Source organism: Manis pentadactyla, chromosome 1 (genome assembly GCF_030020395.1).
Source record: "Manis pentadactyla isolate mManPen7 chromosome 1, mManPen7.hap1, whole genome shotgun sequence".
NCBI lineage: Eukaryota > Metazoa > Chordata > Mammalia > Pholidota > Manidae > Manis > Manis pentadactyla.
The window spans coordinates 91,401,820-91,424,681 of NC_080019.1; the positions used below are offsets into that span (position 1 = coordinate 91,401,820).

At 34.3% G+C, this 22,862-nt stretch overlaps 1 protein-coding gene across 1 annotated transcript in view; it reads left to right on the top strand.

Moving 5' to 3' along the window:
• RSRC1 (arginine and serine rich coiled-coil 1) overlaps positions 1 to 21,915 on the top strand; it is a 470,761-nt gene extending 448,846 nt beyond the window's left edge. The window contains exons 9-11 of the mRNA XM_057488446.1: positions 15,548 to 15,654; positions 20,791 to 20,943; positions 21,579 to 21,915. Coding sequence (XP_057344429.1) covers positions 15,548 to 15,654; positions 20,791 to 20,943; positions 21,579 to 21,671 — 353 coding nt within the window. The 3' untranslated portion in view covers positions 21,672 to 21,915. The remainder of the gene's footprint in view (positions 1 to 15,547; positions 15,655 to 20,790; positions 20,944 to 21,578) is intronic.
• The last annotated feature ends 947 nt before the right edge of the window (positions 21,916 to 22,862 follow it).

The following is a 22,862-nucleotide window of genomic DNA, read 5'->3' on the forward strand; positions in this document are numbered from 1 at the left end:
GTTTACAGTTCAGTTTATGATGTCGTACGTTTATTGCTTCTTAAATGATAGTTTCAGGAGTGGAGATTATTTATCCATTTGATTTGGTATATACATGCCCCAGTTCTGTTCCCTTGTTAGAATTTCTCCAAGTAGTTCAGACTCAGACATACTCACTCACCCTTGGTCCTTCAGTCCCTGAAAATTGCCTGCTCTGTTAGTTTGTCATCCTTTATTCTCCCTTCTGATTTTTCTTTTAACCATTAAACCTGAATACATTTTCCAGACTACATTCATTGACCCCCAAAAAAACTTGCTGTCAACATTTATTTAGTCACTTTAAACCATTATCTCTTTATGTAGCAATCTGTCTATAAAGTAACAGGAATGTGGCTCAATATTTTACTCTAAAATAAGAAGAAATGAAAATATAAAATAGCAATATATTTGTGATAAATAATATTTTACAATTTGATCAGTTCCCAAAAACTTTTTAAAGTTGATTAAAGTAATTTATCAATTGTTTTCTTACTTTAGTGGTGTATCTAACAAATTTACATTTGAAAAATATCTAATTTCATTAATCATTTGTATTTCAACTTATTTCTGAAATTTAGTTTTATTATATATTATACTTTGCATCCTAATGCTAAATTCAACATAAAGTGTTAAGAGCGAAGTTTTTAACTAAAAATCAATTTTATATAAAATGCAATTAACACAATAGTTAAAGCAATTTCAAAAAGAACAAAGTCATATAATTTACACTCCTGAGTTCAAGACTTACTACAAAACTGCAGTCGTTAAGATTGGATTAGTGTGAAGCTGGACGTACAGATAAATGGAACACAGAGACCAGAAATCAGCCCTCACATATATGGCCAGTTAGTTTTTAACAAAACTGTCAGGGCCAGTCAAAGGGGAAAGGAAAGTCTGTTAATGAATGGTATTAAAAAAATGGATATTCTTATGGGGAAAAATAAGTATTGATCATTTTTTCACACCATACAAATATTAATTAGCTTGAAATGTATTATAGACCTAAATATAAAAGCTAAAAGTGTACAACTTCCAGAAAAAAAATTGGATAGAAATTTTGGCAGCCTTGATTGAGATAGGCAAATATTTCTTTGATAGACACAAAAAGCACAAACTTTTTAAAATGATATATTAGATTTTTTTTAATTAAAGAGTTTTGCTCTTTGAAAGTTGCCATTAAGAACAAAATAGCAAGTCACAGAATGGGAGAAAATGTTGGCAAAGGATTTATGTTCAGTATGGATTGAAAAAAACTGTCATAACTCAATAATAAGAAAAAAACAACCTAATTAAATAATGAACAAAAGATATGAACATACATTTAAAAGAGAAGTGAGTGGTCAGTAAGTGCTTTTTAAAATGCTCAGTATTATTAGTCACTTCAGAGAAATACAAATCTACCAGATAACCCAGCCATTCCAATGTTACATATTTACCGAAGAGAAGTATAAACGTATGTCCACACAAAACCTTGCACATAAATGTTACAGCAAACTTTGCTCTCCAAAGACTGGAAACAACCCAAATGTCCATCAACAGGTGAATGGATAAACAAATTGTGGATATTCATATAATAGAATCCTACTAATAATAAAAGGAACAAACAGCAAATACACCCAGCAACATGAAGCTATCACAAAAATAGGCTGCATGAAAGACATCAGACATGAAAGGCTATACCACGAAATTCTAGAAAACACAGGCTGCAGGCAGTTGTACCTGGGTTCAGAGTACAAGCGAGACTGACCACAGACAGGCCCAGGGGAATTTTTGGTGGTGATGGAAATACTTTATATCTTGATTGGGGCGTTGGGTACACAGGTGTATACATTTGTCACGACTCGTTCTGTTATATGCTTAAAATGAGTGTGGTCATACATAAATTCTATCTCAAAGTTAATTTTTAAAAATTCAATTTGAAATATGTAGTGGTTTTAGTGGTTTCTTTAAACCTTTTGTATTTTACCACTTTGCTAATATTATAGCAAAATACTCTGCGTTTAAGAAAGAGAAATTAGTATCTTCTACCATCTACTACCATCCTCCCTAACCCATCGCTATTTAAAAGATAAAAATTGTATATAAATTGGATAAGTATATAAAATAAGCATAAACAATCATAACTATTCATCTTCTAAGGTTATCAGAGATTCAGTGACTAAAGAGCTACCTCATTTAACGGGAAGCACAGAATTTGAAGTACAAGACTGGTTTCATATCCCAGTGCTGCCTCTTACAGTATCTCTTGAATTTTGAGAGTATCAAATATCCAATTTGAAAAATGGGGGTACTATTTATGACCAAAAGTTGTTTTCAGGATCAAATGAAATAATCAATGCAAAGATACTTTGTAAACACAACAAATCCCTGTACCTAACCACAGTACAGTCAGTTCATAATTCCTTGCAAACAAAAATCCTACATAAAAGCTTCATTTTGCCAATGGAATATGAGAAGGCAAAAAGTAAGTCTTTTTTTTTTTTTGGTATAATTAATCTACAATTACATGAGGAACATTATGTTTACTAGACTCCCCCATCACCAAGTTCCCCCGACAAACCCCATTACAGTCACTGCCCATCAGCACAGTAAGATGCTGTAGAATCACTACTTGTCTTCTCTGTGTTGCACAGCCCTCCCCGTGCCCCCCACCCCACATTATACATGCTAATCATAATGCCCCCTTTCTTCCCCCCCCACTTCTCCCTCCCTTTCCACCCCCATCCTCCCCAGTCCCTTTCCCTTTGGTAACTGTTAGTCCATTCTTGGGTTCTGTGAGTCTGCTGTTGTTTTGTTCCTTCCGTTTTTTCTTTGTTCTTATACTCCACATATGAGTGAAATCATTTGGCATTTGTCTTTCTCTGCCTGGCTTATTTCACTGAGCATAATACCCTCTAGCTCCATCCATGTTGTTGCAAATGGTAGGATTTGTTTTCTTCTTATGGCTGAATAGTATTCCATTGTGTATATATACCACATCTTCTTTAACCATTCATCTACTGATAGACACTTAGGTTGCTTCCATTTCTTGGCTATTGTAAATACTGCTGTGATAAACATAGGGGTGCATCTGTCTTTTTCAAACTTGGCTGTTGCATTCTTAGGGTAAATTCCTAGAAGTGGAATTCTTGGGTCAAATGGCATTTCTATTTTGAGCTTTCTGAGGAACCTCCATACTGCTTTCCACAATGGTTGAACTAATTTACATTCCCACCAGCAGTGTAGGAGGGTTCCCCTTTCTCCACAACCTCGCCAACATTTGTTGTTGTTTGTCTTTTGGATGGCAGCCATCCTTACTGGTGTGAGGTGATATCTCATTGTGGTTTTAATTTGCATTTCTCTGATGATTAGCGATGTGGAGCATTTTTTCATGTGTCTGTTGGCCATCTGAATTTTGTCTTTGGAGAACTGTCTGTTCAGCTCCTCTGCCCATTTTTTAATTGGATTTGTTGCTTTTTGTTTGTTGGGGTGCATGAACTCTTTATATATTTTGGATGTCAACCCTTTATCGGATCTGTCATTTATGAATATATTCTCCCATACTGTAGGATGCCTTTTTGTTCTGGTAGTGTCTTTTGCTGTTCAGAAGCTTTTCAGCTTGGTATTGTCCCACTTGTTCATTTTTTATTTTGTTTCCCTTCCCCAGGGAGATATGTTCATGAAGAAGTCACTCATGTTTATGTCCAGGAGATTTTTGCCTATGTTTTCCTCCAAGAGTTTTATGGTTTCATGACTTACATTCAGGTCTTTGATCCATTTTGAATTTACTTTTGTATATGGGGTTAGACAATGGTCCAGTTTCATTCTCCTACATGTAGCTGTCCAATTTTGCCAACACCAACTGTTGAAGAGGCTGTCATTTCCCCATTGTATGTCCATGGCTCCTTTATCATATATTAATTGACTGTATATGTTTGGGTTAATGTCTGGAGTCTCTATTCTGTTCCACTGGTCTGTGGCTCTGTTCTTGGGCCAGTACCAAATTGTCTAGATTACCATGGCTTTATAGTACAGCTTCAAGTTGGGAAGTGAGATACCTCCTGCTTTATTCTTCCTTCTCAGGATTGCTTTGGCTATTTGGGGTCTTTTGTGGTTCCATATGAATTTTAAAACTATTTGTTCCAGTTTGTTGAAGAATGTTGTTGGTATTTTGATAGACATTGCATTGAATCTGTAGATTGCTTTGGGCAGGATGGACATTTTGACAATATTAATTCTTCCTAGCCAAGAGCGTGGGATGAGTTTCCGTCTGTTAGTGTCCCCTTTAATTTCTCTTAAGAGTGTCTTGTAGTTTTCAGGGTATAGGTCTTTCACTTCCTTGGTTAGGTTTATTCCTAGGTATTTTATTCTTTTTGATGGAATTGTTTTCCTGATTTCTCTTTCTGTTCATTCATCGATAGTGTATAGGAAAGCAACAGATGTCTGTGTATTAATTTTGTATCCTGCAACTTCGCTGAATTCCGATATTAGTTCTAGTAGTTCTGGAATGGAGTCTTTAGGGTTTTTTATGTACAATATCATGTCATCTGCAAATAGTGACAGTTTGATTTCCTCTTTACCAATCTGTATGCCTTGTATTTCTTTGTTTTGTCTGATTGCCATGGCTAGGACATCCAGTACTATATTGAATAACAATGGAGAGAGTAGGCATCCCTGTCTTGTTCCCGATCTCAGAGGAAAAGCTTTCAGCTTCTCGTTGTTCAGTATGATGTTGGCTGTGGGTTTATCATATATAGCCTTTATTATGTTGATGTCCTTGCCCTGTATACCCATTTTGTTGAGAGTTTTTATCATGAATGGATGTTGAATTTTGTCAAATGCTTTTTCAGCATCTATGGAAATGATCGTATGGTTTCTGTCCTTTTTGTTTATGTGGTGGATGATATTGATGGATTTTCGAATGTTGTACCATCCTTGCATCTCTGAGATGAATCCCACTTGATCATGGTATATGATCCTCTTGATGTATTTTTGAATTTGGTTTGCTAATATTTTGTTGAGTATTTTTGCAACTCTGTTCATCAGGGATATTGGTCTGTAATTTTCTTTTTTGGTGGGGTCTTTGCCTGGTTTTGGTATTGGAGTGATGCTGGCTTCATAGAATGAGTTTGGAAGTATTCCCTCCTCTTCTATTTTTTGGAAAACTTAAAGGAGAATGGGTATTATGTCTTGTCTATATGTCTAAAGTAAGTCATTTTTAATCAGAAATCTTCAGCACTTATTCTAATATCTGGCAGATACAGGCTCTAAATACATTTTGGCTGAACTACTTTCAATTCCTGTTTCTGAACCCTAACATTTTTATCAATATGTTCAGGGAAATTAAGGCATGTGGAGCCATGAGCTATTTTCTCTAAGCCTATGAGCCTGAACACAAAATGCTTAGAAAGAAGTATTAGACCTCACAAGTTTATAGTGACATCTTTAATGTTCAAATATAAGTATTTTAGGTACCTGTTCGCCTCTGACATCATAGAGGAATGGATCACTAAAGACTTGAATTTAAGCTGTTTGCTTATCCTGGCATAACACAAGTGTTCTGATTCAGAGAACCTTTAGATTCAAAGTCCTTCTAAAATTAATTCTTACTGTTTCTGATCCATGTACAACTTACGGTGAAATCTAATAAAGAACTAGCCATGAGAGGAAGCATAAGATAAAGTCAGCTGATAATCACTTTCTTTGTATGTTAAGAAGTTAATGGTTCAAACCATTTTTTTGGTAGAAGACTACTGAATATACTCTTTACTCCCTACCCCAGTCCCATGGTGTTAGGGGTAAGCAGCAGCTGTGCAACTCCAAAAGGTGACTGGGCTGGTACCAACATCAGTACTACTGATGTTTTCTCAGTAGGTTTTATTTCATTAATTTTAACGCCACATATGCAGCCTTTCTTCAGCTAGTGAGCAGCCCGAACATAACAACCTACAAACAAAGGCCAAAGGCATTACTAGAATTATAGAAGAGAAGAGTTGCAGATATTTTTTTTTATCTCCTCCACACATAGGAGTGAGTATAGCCAGGGCTTTTGGGGGACCATAAAGAGAATACATCTTTTCACTTTTTCTGGGATAGAGGACTGCAAAGACATGCTGCCTCTGGATGCTATATTTGTCTGGGAAAACTGTCTTTGTTTTCCTGTCATCCTCTAATAATCTGATGCATTCACTTTGTAAAATATAAGGCTTATGGTTCTTATATGTGCTTATAAACACAGTTTTGGATTAATGATTCTTTTGATCTTCCAGCACCCTTAATTTTCATCTCATTAATTTTCAGGATTCAACACAATTTTTTAAAAATAAGGATTTGAACATAAAACAATAACCCCATATAAAAAACTAGGGCATTTTGATATTTCATAGGTATTCTTTATGTTTTTAGTAGTTGTTTGGCCCTTACAAATGTGTATAATAATCAGCCACTATTAATATTCCTCTTCCCTTTAACTTGCTATAATGATTGTAACTTTAATACAATGATGTATTACATTTGAATCATAAGAAACCATAACTATTATCTTTATATCTAAACCTAAACTCCAATATGTGTGAGATCTTTCTTTTATATTAACATCTATATTTTGTTATGTATATGGCATGTGTGTGTGTATATTATGTGTTTATTGTAGATACATTTGACTGTATTTATATGTTCACAGAGATTTATATAGAGGCATTAAAAAAACAAACAGGCACAGTCAGTCATGGGCACTCGTTATATACAAAGGTTATTGGGGATGCAAAGATATAAAAGATAGAAGAACCTAGTAATTGCCTTTAAGATCAGAGCACAAAGCATTAGTTTGGATTTTACAAGGCCAGCCAGCAACAAAAGAGCAGTAATTTATGAGCTCAGCGTAAAAGAATAGCATAATTGCATTAAAAATTAATGCTAATGAACACTAAAATGGGGAAGGTGGTTATGATGAAAGTTTGTATTCATCTTCTCTGGTTTGAATGATGGCTAGTGGCTTGATTAATGGCTTAATTTCTATCAATTAGCGGGGAAAAATCTCCTGCGAGACAAGGGTAAATTGAGCATTGAATTACATATCTTGCTTTTGTGTGCTAAGAAAAAAGAGCTGCGTATCTCTGATATTAGCCACAGTGACAAATGTGGTGTGCCCTGCGATGTCTGCATTAGCTCTCCCGACAGGCAAGTTGTGTGTGGTTATGGGGTGTTTGGAGATGGCTGGCAGACAGCATTCACTGCAAGTTCCTTAGAAACGTACAACTCTTCCATCTACAGAATTTTAATTAGAGTGAGAATTCTAAAATTGAAATGGACAGCAAACAGCAACTTCTGAGTCTGTATTCTGCCCTATTAATCTGGTATACCTCAAATTATATTCCTTTCTTCTATCCTGTTAAAATAAGAAAACTTCCAGTAGCTTTAACTTTGTTGAAATTATTTCTTTTCACTCTATTAAAGTGGATTCGACTACCCATGTTTTTTTTAGCACTTGAAATAAGCATAAAGCAATAGTCTATGTAGTTGGATACATAGTGGTTATTATTTTAGCCAGATTCATGAACCATTCTAGTTTTTTGTAACAGTTGCTACACAATAAATAAAGAGCAACTTTAAAGTGATAAACTTACTACTCATGTTTTTTTCAGGCTTAAATAAAAGAATGTGAGGTCTTCTAAAAACCTAAAATTTTTATTAATAAACATTTTTGGAATGTGACATACAGTTCTTGAAAAATTTTTTCAAACATAAAAGGTTCTGAAAATATACATCTGTAAACTAACTCAAGATAGTACCATAAGATCAAGATAGTGTATATGGCCTATCCTTTATAAATAAAGCTATATTGTGCTTTACTGAATGAATAAGAACAATACTGAGAACACTTATTCTTTCTAGTAAATGGATGGGAAGGAGGAAAGAAATTAATTTGTTGCTTGGCAGGTGTGGGTAAAGAACTAATTTGACTAGGAAATTAATGATTGGATCCCAGTTCAGGGATTGGATCCCATTTCTACCACCAACTAGCCATGTGACCTGACCAAGTTACTTAGCCTCAGTTTCTCATTTGTACAATGAGAATAATAATACTATTTCTCATGGTTATGATAGTTAAACGAAGTAATCCACATGAAGTACTTAGCCCAGAGTGTCATAAACATAAGCTTTTGTTTCTGCTGTGGTTACGTCTGCTATCAGAAGAGCTCATCCGGCCAATGACCCTTTAAATTAAAAATTAGCCTCTATGGTCTTCCTTATTAGGAAGACATTCTAGATGATCAAAATAAAATGTCTACAGACTTACAGACACGAAACTAAAATACATTTGCTTTATATCATCATTTCTACCACATAGCTACCATTTTGGGGAGTTTGTGCTACCAGACACCCACTGGGAATGTCTTGAGACCCTGGAGCCTCTGGGGCCAGGTGCCCACAAAACTGCTTCCCCACTCAACCTGCAGCGCCCGGGGAGTCGGAGTGGACTCCAGTGTTGTAGTGCGGGCGCAGTGCAGCTTGGCCTTTTGTGGCAGCCCGGAGATGTGCACAAGCCTGTCCCCTCTTCCATTCCTTCCCATAATCCTGCCACACCATAGGGGACTCCACAAGAGATGTGAGCTAAAGCTAGTTACTACCTGGCTGGTAAAAGTTTCCGGTTCTAAACCAAATGGCCAGAAATTGAGAGGTTAACATAACAAACTTTTTAGGCAACTTCCATGTCTTTAGTACTATTAACTAAATTAGCGCTCTAGTAGTATTGCTAGGAATAGCTATTATTTATTAAATGGTTTTAATACTTCCTTAGCCCTGTGCTAAGTGCAGGTGTCATCTCCCAGATTTTCAGGACTTGCTCCTGGACATCATTCTTCTCTCTAATGAAATCATCGTATCAGGGAGTTCTTCCCTGGTTAGCCCATCTGCAATAGCCCCCCCTTTCTCCTTCTAGCTGTTTACCCTGTTCTCTTTCTTGATACTGTGTTATTTATTTGTTTATTACTTGTCCCATTAAAATATAAACCCTATGAAGGAAGGACTTCTTATTTTGTTTCTAAACCCTGACATGTGAAACAATGCCTAGTGTATTGAATGTGTACAAATATTTGAAAGGAGAAAAGGAGAGAGACAGGGAGGGAAGGACAAAGGGAGTCACCCATTTGTAATGTTTAGGTTATCAGCCCCATGCCACAGAGGAGAAAACTGAGCCATTGCAGTTTGAACCTCTTACTTAGAGTCACACACCTAGTAAGTAGCAGAGACAGAGTTTAAGCCAGGTAGACTGAACCCAGAGCTGTTAAAACTAACCACTTAAAGACATTTAATTTTTTAAGTTATAAAAACTTCTTATAATTTGACATTCCCCCTATGAAGTTTTATTATTTTAATGGTGACTTTAATGCCATTTAATTTTTAGTTTTCAACAAATGTTTATTGAATACTTAATGAATAATAAAATAATAAAGCACACTATACTAGTCCTGGAGTTGACACAAAAAGATATGTCCCCTCTAGCTGGGGAAATGAAGCTTTCGTTCATGAAAAGGTTAATATCAGTGCAAGGCAACACATGCTAAGGGCCATATGAATTATGGAAGAGGCCCTTTTGTCACAGGTGTCAGGAAAAGGTGACAGGGATGATTCAGAGAAGTTACCGCATTCTAGGTGAGAGGAGCAGGTATTTGGTGTGGATTTTGTTTTTAATAAAGCCTAGCCTGGTGCCTTACTGTACTTACTGAAATGTTTATCAAAAATTCTTCACTAGTACAGCCACATTAAAGTAATTTCTATTACTTAATCTATTACTTATTAAACAAGGAAGATGGTTATTAGAGACACTTTAGGAACCCCACTGACATATACAATGTGGTAATGTATAGTAAGCTTTCAGAAATCTAATAGACAAGCCACATTCTACTTAAGAAGTTTCTCATCTTCCAAGTTATTTGTAGATATCAGTTCTGGAAATTTGTTCTCACGAGTCTGAGACTTATGAACAACCTTAAAATGTTGAAGCTAGATGTACTTCTAATATATACTTTATGAAAGGAACATTTGAAATGTCCTGTTTTGAAGGGAAAGCAATAGCTGTTTCTCATTAAAATTTGTGTTCATCAGAAATTGTTTTAATAACTTTAGAATTCCAGGTAAGTTTTATGGGATATTTTGTTTACAGATTTTATTGAATAGCCATCTTCATTAATTAATTTATTTATTGAATAGCCAGTTTGCTTTGCTTTTTTCATTTTTGTAAAGTACTTGAAAATGTTTAATATTCCAAAGGCTTTGTTTTTTCTGCGTCTATATTGTACCACAAAAAAGAATTCCACAGATTTTTCCATTTTTGACTAAAACTTGAGTCAATTTAAACTGATAATAAGATATTGTTTTATATTATTTTTGCATTTGAAACAGTACAGTTAGTATATAATTTTCTACCCCTGGAAGTAAAGAGAGCATAAGTAACTCAATAACTATGAGGCCAACGGATCCAAACTCTTTGTAACATAAAATTAATTTTTAACTTTGGGAAAATTCATGAAATATTAATAATATTCAAAAGGAGTCAGTTGAAGATGAGATTTTCACATATATGATACCTTTCACGAAACTCGTATTGTCTTTTATCCCATGATTACATGTTGGGTAATAGTGCCATCTGCTGTTCTCAGCATATTATTGCTTCCCATTTAGAAATTGACATGTTTGTAATCTACAAATGGCATACAGATTAAAATTGTCTTTTCAAAAAAAAAGTTTCCACTAGACCTTGTCATCTTTATTAACCAACCTATTTACATACAATTTGATAATATTTTAAAAGAAAATTCCATAAGTTTGTCAGGTGAAATTGTCAAATATAACTTGAAGTAGCTGGTGATGTAACATTTTTATAATATATCATCAACAGTAACTAGCAAAATATCTGATTTTAACTCTTCATCACAAAATGATCTTCCATGTAGCGAATTAGTATTGATTTTTTCCAGTCTGTAATTACTTAGCTTTTGGACTCCTTTTTTTTTTTTTAATTTTACGATGACATATGTACCCTTTTACTGACATCTTACAACCAACCTATGCAAGTCATTTTATTTACTAATAATGTATCTTTCAAAAAGCATCAAGTGCTAGTAGGTTTCCTTCATGTTTACCCTGTTAATATTTTAAAACATCCTATAATTTTGATTGTCCTGGTCACTTTGTCACTTCTCATTATTTTTACCTCATGGCTGATGAATACAAGTTAGTTTATATGCTAGGCATGCATGCCAAGCATATAGAAACAACTAGTTTTAATTCACATTTTCCCCTGTCTTAAAATTGTTACAGAATTTTAAATGACAAATTGGCATGTAAAACTTAAGAACCTACATTTAAAATAATTCACTATATATTATTAATGGTTTTTTCTTCTTCCCAAAGTGACAGTGTTATAGTCAAGACACTTTTTTGTAGACGTCAATCTTAGAATTTTGAGTGAGAAAATTGTAAATAATTTTTATCCCTGTTGTTTTCAGGCAGTATGAATTTTGAGTGAAACAATTGAAAATAATTTTTATCCCTGTTGTTTTCAGGCAGTATGGAGCTGAGCTACTTACAAGACTGAAAATGTAACTCTCCCATAAATCTTTCAAATCTTAATTTAAATATTACTCTCCTACTCTTTAATTTAAATATCACACTCTTTAAACATCACCAGTAAAATGGCTCCCATGGTGAGAGGTAAAAGCTGTGTTGTTTGATTTTCTTATTCTGAGACAGGCAAACTGCCTTTGCCCTATCTGCCCTGTCACCTTGTTAGTCCTGAAGTGATCTTTGAAGAAACACAGGATAATGTTATGTTTTTCTCTAATCTTTCCCCTTCCTTCCTTTACAGTTTCTCCAGTGCTATTTTGTTAGGCTTTCTGGCCCTTGGGTCAGCTTCTATGGTAACAATTTTATATGTATTAGGAGCTGGTTGAATGTCCATATTTAAAGCAACAGAAACTACAAGCTTTAGACATCAAGGGCTGTTTGTGAGCTCACCTCTGACTTTTAACACTAATGATGTATTTTGTAAATACAAATGAGAGACTATGTTAGAGAAGAAATCCAAAGGGTCGAACAGTTGATACATAAGAGACATCATCCTAAAGTCAGAAATATTCCCTTCTGCTTGGGAATTAATGACTGTGAAATAATAGATTAATTAAGACCTATACAAACAAATGTGCTTTCATGTTAACAGTGAAGATTAGGTCATGTGGAATGGTGTCCATTATGATTTTTTTCTGCTACATTAACAGTATTGTACATGTAACTAATAAAAATATTCACTGGTATGAGATGTAATAAATTAGCTGGGTTAGGAATCTTCTGTCATTTTACATACCCAGTTAGTACGTGGCATTATTAAAATCCACGAGAGCTTTTTTCTAAAGCATGTGAAACTATTTGCTCTTCTATGACACTCTGACTATGCTTGCTTGTATGTACAAAAATATGTTTTTCCAAAGATGGTAGTGTTGGCTTTGGCAGCTCTTCTAAACATTCCATGCTTGGCTTCTCACATGAGAAAAGACTGGTCACAGATATCAGGGACACATCTTCAGAAACACTGTCTTTCCCCTTAAATAAACTGGAGACTATATAATTTAATTTGTTATTGGCCAAAACTTGAAACAAAGATTTTTTCATAAAATGCTAATTTTTACTGAACTTATTAACCAGGTTTATTTCCATGCTCTCTATAACATTTAACCCTTTCAGCTTAGATCTGCTGGGATGTAAAAATTGCATTAATGCAAATAACTCTACCTTCTTGTCAAGGCAGTTATTAAGTTGTTTCTTAGATAGTAAATTGAGTTATTATCATAAAATCTAAGATCCCAACAGTTTTAGATTACTTAGGTGAGTATATAGTGGCTCATAATTCAGCTGTGTATGTATTCATATCAGCTATAAGCAAGAGTTGACACAGTGAGAGTATGAACCATAATGTTGCATTTTTCCTGCCCAGCTAATGTGAAAAAAAATACAAAAATATGAATGACACCTGCACGTGCCTATTTATTAAAGTACTAATTGTAAAAGCAAATGTTAACTACGCAAATAACCACCTATTATTGATGGGGGGGAAAAAGCTATCATAAAACCGTAAAATAGATTACACAGAGCTGTAAAACAGAATAAGGAAGTCTCTATACTGCCATGAAGTGATAATACAGTGAAAGACGCCATGTACAAAGGAATGTGTACCATGCTGATTTTATATAGGAAGAAGAGAATCCATGTACTTATATTTTCAGAAATAAACACTTGAAGGATAAAAACCCAAGCCTAATAAAAATGGTTACCTATGCACTGGAGGGAGACTAAGAAAATGAGATAGGAAAGGAAACAGAAAGTTTTGTCTTGAGAACCATATTTAAGTGTTTATGCAATTACAAAACAAATAGTAATCCCCAAGACAATAAAACAAAGTAAGACCTAAAAATCAAAAATGATCTGAAACAAATGAACCTAACTATATTGAAGCATAATCACATAGAGAATTATTTCAAGTGACTTTAGAGTACAGTGTTTTGACAGTTCATCAGTGGAATAAATCCTAAGATCAAAAAGAACCATAAAGAAATGTTAAACTGCATTAATTCAGCTTGTTAATAGTAATGTTTGTCTTATTATTTTGAAACTAATACATACTAAGCTAACATATTAGGAAAAACAAATACTTTTGGTCATATCATTAAGGCCTAAGATTTTTAAAGTTAGAGAAAAGATATACAAAAGTGTGTATGTGTATATTATATATGTATATACACATACACACACAAAGGTCATATAATCTTTAATTTGTTTGGTAGTATCAGCATGAATTCATATTAATTTTTCTCTTTTAAAAAGATTTATTTCCTATCCTATCTACTGAAAAAAACTGAGAAGTGATAACAATCCAGGAACAATGAACATTCCTAGTTACCAAATTGTTGTCTTCAAATATCATTCCACTGAAAGGAGTCTAAGCCCTTTGGAGGAATGGTTAATTTCAGATCTAGGACAGGAGCTGTACAAGATGAGCCTGGAGCACCTTGTCATGCCTTAATTCTAAGGAATCACATCCAAAGGATGCAGGAGCCAACTTGAAGAGGCTGCCACTACCCAGGGATAGAATAATTTGAGCATGAAAATATGAAAATAACTGCCGTGGACTGAAATATGTCAAATATAACAATATCCATGAACTCATAAGGGTCATCTTTAATGACCCTAAAAACCAAAATGATTTTTTTTAAAGGGAAAGAATTAAACATTTATTCTATCTTTTTTATACAGGCTATATTTCACAGTCACCAAATGTTGATGAGGGAATGTCTTCATTATAGAGGAATCAGAGCTAATAAATGCAGGAAGAATAATACAGTTGGAAAAAATCACCATTTTGCAACATCTAATGAAATAATGGATCTAAACAGCAAACATTAACATCTGGTGAAACCATTAAGTTAAAGGTTGAAAGAGAACTTTATAACAGGGTCAGGCTGACATCACCTTGGGCCCCCATCAATCTTAACGACAGTGTAAGTGGGAGAAGCACATCTGATATGATGTCATAGGAGTTACACAGCACCACCTCTGATGTATTATTGACCCCCAAAAATTGAACCTGAGTCTTACCCAACTTCTAGATAGAGCTCCTGGTTTACACAAAATATGAAGAATAGGAGAACATGGTAAACAACAACATAAGAATAAAATAAGCCAAATTCAGAATGTAGAAAAATTCAAAGGATAAATGATCTATCTTTTTCAATAAATAAAGGGCAGTGAAAAGGTGGGATGGTGGGCCATAAGCAATTCAAAGGGATTTAAGATACTTATCAACCAAGTGTAATTTGTGGACCTTGTTTGGATCCTGTTTGAAACAAACTACTGTAAAAAGACTTCTTTTTGGACAATCAGTGAAAATTAAGCATAGACTTGTATAGGAAGGATCTTAAGGAATTATTGATAATATTGTTGGATGTGAAGATGATTTTATAGTTATGTTGCTTGGGTTTTCTTTTTCTTAAGCCCTTCTGAGATGCCTACTAAAATATTTAGGGATAACATGGCATGATGTATGGGATTTACTTTTAAATACTCCAAATCCACCCCCCAAAAATGAACTGGGGGTGGATAGACTAAGAATAACAACGTTAATGATTATAGAAGCTGGGTGATGAGTGCAGATGGACTCATTTTGCTCTTCTTCCTTTTATATGTATTTCCATAATACTTTTTTTTTTAGGCCCTCCCACCAGATTAGCCCAGATTGATTTAGATCATTTATAGTAGTGCTTTCTCAGCAGCACCGTAGGTTTTACGTGAGTCTTAATGTGTAGGATGTAATATTGGTAAATCTCTGGGGGGAAAAAGTTTCTTATTATAACATAACTATAATGTCTTCTCTTTTTTCATCCAGTGGAATTTCATAAGTTGTATAATTACATCATAGAAAGAAGGAACATGGCTTAGATATAGCATTGTTAACAAACTTTCACACCAAAACACACTGACATTATATTCTCTTTTTCAGACCAAGCCACCCTGGTAGAACAAGTAAAAAGAGTAAAAGAAATTGAAGCCATTGAAAGTGATTCTTTTGTTCAGCAGACGTTCAGATCCAGTAAAGAAGTCAAAAAGGTAAGTTTCCATCCAGGCATTATAAATAAGCCTTTAGATGCCCACTGAAGAGATGTTTTATTTATGGGTTTTGCTTAAATATAAGTGCTTCCTCTAATAGATGAAATAGGGTGCAAGCGTGTCAGCATATTGAGAGAGATTGAATCAGTTCAAGTTTAACATGTAAAATAAAGTAGTGTAAAAATGTATCTGATGACATTTTTATTTTAAAATTCACTGAGAAGATAAAGTAAAATGTCAACCTGAAAGTTTCATAACAGTAATGTGCATTTCATGAACATACACAATTTTCTTTTTGAATGTATACATCTACTTTTTTAATTACATTAAGTTAGAAAAGAGCTTTGACAGTAAAATTACTACCTAAATAGTAACATGTATCTACAGTCTTTACCCAGATGGGTATCATTTATTCAACTCTAATACAAGGAGTTTTGATTGCCATTTTATTTCTGTTGAATATTTCAGGTATTCTTTCATTATCAGGGGTCCTTTTATAAATGTATATTCCTTTAGTAGGAAAAAAGCATTCTACTATAAAATACATACATATAATGAAGACATGGTAAAGTTACCACTTACTCAAAAATATTCTACATCTGGAAATGTATTAATGACCATGTGGTATCCTGCTGATGAATGTATCATAATTAATTAATTTTTTCCCTGATATTAGATATTTAAGTAGTTTAAGTTTGTAGGTATTACATATATATTTGCAAATATCCATTATTATCACCTTAAGATAAACTTTTGAAGATGGAGTTGTTTAAGGTTCATATTATTTATTTTCCTTCAAGGTGCTACCAATTAAAATTCCACCCAGAAGTTCCCCTTATTTTCTCCAAGTCTCCATGCTCACCAGTAAGACTGACCTCTTGCTGAGTAACATAGAAATTCTTTAGATACCTGGTTCTACTTTAAAAGTCATTTGAAATGTAACAATATCTGTTTCAATTCCAGAATTAGTGATATTTTCACCTCATTGTATTCTCTAGAAAAAATTTTAAAACTATTTCCCTAAAGGTTACTAATCTTAAGATAACTGACTAAATCTGGGAGAAAAACTCTTTTTCCCAAATCTGTAACAAAACCCTGTATGGTTAAACGGCTTCCCATGAGATCAATATTAAAAGACTTTTGGTCAAAGGGACCACATTGTGTTGACAAGAATTATTGTCTTAATAATTAATTTCTGTTTGCTTCATTTTTAGTGCTGAGTTGGAATTTGTTTCAAGCTTCAGGATAGCTTTCCTTGTTCTTCCAATGCAGACCCCACGATCAGGGACCGAGAGGACTGAGATGGAAACGGGGCCTCTCCCATTCATAAGGAGCCCTCATTAGCCTGTCTGAGAGAAGCCCGTCTTCTGCTTCAGCTATCTTTTAAAAGAGGTTTCCCATAGCAGTAATTCATAGAAAGGAATAAAATCAATTCTGGGAAGCCTAAAACAAATAATTTTAGGTTGGATAAGTATGACAAAGAAGCAAAAGCAGCCTAGAAATATTATTAACCTAGCACTGTGAGTTAAGCCACTTAGAAATATATTCAGTTAAAATAGTTTAACAACATTTCTATTTCTTTCCTCCAAAATCAAAACCAAATTACAATGTGTCTTGGGTTTAGCACCCGCTAAACCTGCACAGGCTCTACCTTAATGCTGAGTTCTGTAATTGCCTGCAGCTTCCTTCAGAGGGGTTGGAGATACAGGGCTTCCCATTTGGGTTGGGCCAAGGATTGTTTTATATAGTTTTTTATATTCTCGTCATTTGAGGCTTGGTGACCTGTTGTATTTCTCACAGAGCAAATAGCTAAAAATTGCTTCTCAGCTTCACACAGTAACTTACCGGTTTCATGTACAGCTTTAGGCCAGTTTGTTTCAAAATAGCCACTTGAGCACTAAAACACTAAGCAGATGCTGTGAAACAAGGTGTGTCCTGGACCCACTTTTTTTTTTAAGTAGCTTAAAATAACTAAAATAATAGTGGTTACCATTAATACTAGATATTTGACATATGTAATGTATCTAATATCCCAATAACCCTTACTTATAGCTAAGGAAGCTGAGATGCAGCAAATTTCATAGCCTGGGGTCAAATGCTAATAAATGACAAGAAGCAGCATCTGCACCAAATCTACCCAATTCCAGAGCCCATGTTTTCCAACTAATCTGCTGTCTCTAATAATTGTGAACTCAATGCACATTCCCTACTGAAGTATAAAGAAAGCATGCATTGAAAGGTGGGAAGTGGCACCCATAGGGAACTGTGCCTCAGAAAATGGCATTTACCCTGGTGAGTGTGCAGTAGACTGAACTAGTAGCCATCCAGCACTGGACTTTTATTGGTCACTGCATTTCAAAACGATCAGAAAGAAGAGCAGAGACTGGCCAACAATGAATTAATTCACACTCAACCATAGTATAAAAAAAGGCCAGTGTATTAGTTTAGAAAGTGATATCCCTTCCTAGTTTCTAAAATGTCTGTGTCTGCAGTATAAGGTAGGGATTCAGGATGCCCAAGAAGCTGAATTATTTATCAGAAGATTACTTAGCAAAGGGAGGTAAATTATCTTGAGGACCATTTCATCCAGATCATGGGGAGCGGTGATGGGCTCTCCCTGATGCAAAGCAAACACTCTCTTTAGGACTAAATTACCCATGACCCATGTTTCAATATCTTTCTCTCCTGGACTGTTCTACACACATTGGTATGAAGTTTGTGTCTCTGAAAAAGGCTTTTCTATACTAGCTACCCCTTCAGTTGGTAGAGTCTTTCTCTAGCTGTGTTAATTCCATTAATTAAGTTAGGGAGCTGTTACCAGAAAAGTGGCTATTACCAATGACATGCTAGACATTGTTTCTCCTGCCACACATATTGATTTAGCTAGTTTAACTCTGCAATTATACTTCTTTTGCCTGAGTAGATAATCTCATAGCTCCTGCTAAACCTCAGGACCCAAGATGCAGCTTGTTTTTTCAAACAAGATAAGCTTATTATGTACTGTTCAACCCTAAAATTATTCTAATCTGGCAGATATCTGCCTGTGTTCAAAAAAGTGGGTAAATAACACTAAGCCAAATGATCATTTGTTCTTACTTTAAAATACATTTAAAACAGTCTTTTCCAAACCGAACCACCAGGTGGCAGTGCTACTCAAAACCATATGTTCGGTAGTGACTTGTTGAGGGTTTTCTTATAGTCAAATTTTCTCTAACAGTTTTCCTCACTTTGGTAAACAGTTAATGGTTCTCCTCACACATTTTTTTAAGTGCCCATTATTAAATACCAACATCCATGCTCCTATCCTAAGCTCCTAAGCTCTGAGAACTTTATATGTGTATGAGCACTTCTCAAAGAAAACGTTAAATACTAGGAAGGTAAAAACAGAATAGGATTACTTGGTTTTATGATAGAATGTTCTCTCTGCCACCGGAACATGTGCAGTCTACATCTTTGACAAGTAAAATAACAGTACTCCACAATTTTTCAAGGCAGTTCAACACAGACAGCCAGTCTGTTAAGGATAGCTAGGCCCTGTCAAAGCATAGCTGAAATGTGCAGAATAACATGCTGTGATAATCTCTGCATGGCAACAGAGACTACCAAAAAGTGATGTCCTGGACCTCGCTGAATTAGTTCCGTATGCAGAATATTATGCTTTGCTGTTATATGTCCTCAGTTTTATTAAGCATCAGTATAGTATCACTTAGGCCTGTAAGCCTTCTAGGCCCAGTATGTGGGAGACATAGAAATGTTTGAGATCTGAAGGGCAAGTATTGGCTCCAAAATAAAAGATGAAAACTGCCAAATCAAGTTTACAAATATTTATTTAATATCTCTACGTCACAAGTTATAATTTTTGATTATGTATTTATTTTGATATTCATTTGCTAGTAATCTGTCAACCCCATTAGCAGAATGTAATCTCCAGTTGAGACGGTAGCACATCCATTTATTCTCCCTTGTGTATCCATTGCTTAGCAGTTAGTAGTACTCAGTAACTACTGGTTAAACACATAAATTTTCAATTCTAAGGTAAATTATTCTAAGAAAAGATTAATTCATGCACAGTTCATTTTCTAGATGTTTTTCCCAGTGACTTCTGTTTTTGCAGTTTAGAGAAGTAGATAAGTCAAAAGAAATTGGAAATCAAAAAACTACAGGTGTAAAACCAAAAACTATAGGTGTAGAAAGACTAAGCGGTAAAATTAATCTCCCAAAATTTTTTTTATTTTAATTTTTAATTTCAGTGTCTCGTCTAATCTGTTTCATATTACCCCTGCAACCTTGTTGCTAATCAGGGAAGAAATATTGAAATTGGCCTGAGTGCTGGCTCCTTCCAGGCAAGAACAATGGGTTATTAGTCTTCTTGTCTCCAGCATTCAGTACAGTGCCTGGCACATAATATTCCATGCCATGGAATATTATTTAGCAATAAAGAAGAATAAAGTACTGATACATGCTGTAACATGGATGCACCTTGAAAGCATTTGCTAAATGAAAGAAGCCAATCACAAAAAATACATATTATGTGATTCCTTTTATATGAAATGTGCCGAATAGGCAAATCCATAGAGAGAGAAAGTAGATTTGGGGAGAATGGGGGAGCAGTGACTGTTAATAGGTATAGGATTTTGGGGGAGGATGAAAAAATTTTCTGGAGTTGCTTGTGGTGATAGTTACAAAACTGTGGATGAGCTAAAGGCAGTATGAATTGTGATATGTGAATTATATCTCAGTAAGGCTGTTATTAAAAAAAACAAAAATAACCTTTGAATTTGCTTGTTATACCTAAAGATGTCAACTAGATGCTGGAGATTTGTTGCAGACTTCTTTTGATTAATAAAATTTAGATTCATGAAATATTTTTTTCGATAGTATAGACTCATAAGTACCAATTTCTTAAGAAAAATATGCTGATCATAAGAAATGATAAACATTTCCTCAATGTTTTTATATTTGTTTGCTTGTTTTAGGACTAATTGTTTCTTATTAGTTACCAAGGGCCTTTTGGTAATTAGTGTCATCTCAAAGAAGACTAAATGAGCAATTATTATTCAAAATCAGAAACATTATTAAAGCAAAATTCTAATTTTATATTGTGACCCAATTAATTGTACTTGCTTTATGTTTCAGTCAGTGGAACCTACTGAAGTGAAGCATACAACTGCAGCTTCAGGACAAGCATCAGTAGCTGCTGATATGCCCACTAATGAAAAGGAAATAGACCCTAGCATTATCCCTACGACCATCAAGTACCAAGATGATAATTCTCTGGCACATCCAAATGTAAGATCCTTCAGCCTTAAGAATGTCGATTGAAGTCTCGTTGACTAAAATTAATTCAAACTCTCGTCCTTTGGTGCTGGCAATAAGACCACTGGAGGAAATGGATTCATTTGTTTCTATTTACCAAAAATAGGCAGCCAACGCCCAGCCCTAGAATTATTACATGTATTTGAATCTGGAATGGTCCAGCTTATGTTGCCTAGCTTCTAGAAGTATCCTTTCTATGGTAAACAAACTAGACAAAAGAAGAGTTTTGTTTTGTTTTTAATGTGGCACTAAAAGGTCTATTACTGGCTCAGCTCTCATTGGTTTATTGACTGTGAGCGTGTCACTACCATATCTGCTGTCCTCTCTGATATGATAACATCCCACTGTGTTACTCAGAAAACTGTAGGAAATAAACTTCACAAAGTAAGCTGTAAAATTATTAACCAATGACATTGATATTAGTCCTTGTACTCCAAGACTTTCTGAGCATTTTTAATTCCAAATATGATCTTCAATTAAGAAGTCATCACAAGTTAAACAGTATTAAAATTGTACTAGAAGATATATTCTATAAAGGTGATTTGTATCAAGTAAGGTCAGATCTAAGTTATTAGCAAACAATAACTTTTTTTTTTCTTCTCTTTCAGTTATTTATTGAGAAAGCTGATGCTGAGGAAAAGTGGTTCAAAAGATTAATTGCTCTCCGACAAGAAAGGCTTATGGGCAGTCCTGTGGCCTAATTAATATACATATAGTTGAATTAATAGTAACATTGGGAATTAAGGTTTTTAAGTCCCAGTAATAACTTTGTACTTTTAAAAAGAATTAAGTTAATTATATAAAAAGGTAATCTCATTTCATTCTCGGGTAGGATTGAATATTTGTTGATTTGAATTTATTCAAACATTGTGAATATTAAAACTAGTGTAAGTTTTAAGAATGCATGCAAATGTCATACTGTTAATAAAGCTAATCCTAAAAATATCAGTGTCAAAATAAACGGTATACATTAGTGTTTCTGAGTCAAAATATCAAGTTGTCACTTACAGACACAATTCAATTAATCATAGATGTATAAGAATCAAACTATATGCTATACATAAGAGATTTCATCTTCCATATATTATGAAAACATTTTTGAATCTTTTATATTACCTTGTTGCAAAATTTTAGGCACAATAAAGAGCACTCTAAACAATCTAAGCGAATGAGCACGTTAATCTTAGAATAACATTTATTGAAAAAATTTTTGAAAATTAAATAATTTGATGATTTATTGCTTAGAGATCACCTTTAACTAGGTGCTCCTTTGAAACACATTAGCAGATCCCAGCTCATTCTCTAAGAAATCATGTGTTCATGCTACACCTAGTTGGCCCATGATAGAGAAATCATTTCTGAGAAAATTGGTAAGAGCCCTCACTTCAGTCTTACTTTTAAGAATTGCTATTCCCTGTAGAGAAAGCCAGCTAACTGTAATTTTGATAAGACTATCTGGCAGTGTAGAATGCCTTTCTGTAGTAGCTAAATGAACAGCAACAATGCATTCCATACTGAACATGCCAGAGATAAAAAAACTTTCAGGCCTTGCCTTACAAACTAGTTTTCAATAGTTAACATGAATATTTCCCCTTTCTATTTTGTTCTGTTATTTGATCTCATTCTAATTTGGTCTCTTTGAAGACTATACCTCAGAACACAAAATAAGCATTGAAGTTCTTGGGATAGGATTACCATCTATAGGACATTTTAATGCCATCTTTTTTATATTTTTGAAACTACTAAAATTCTAATCCCTGTTAAAAATGAAAAATATAAAGAACTTACCCTCAACTGAAAAAGGTATAGAAAATAGACTGATGACAGAATACTTGTTTTCATATGAACATGTTTTCACATTCTAAATAGATATTAGTGTTTTCTTCATTTTT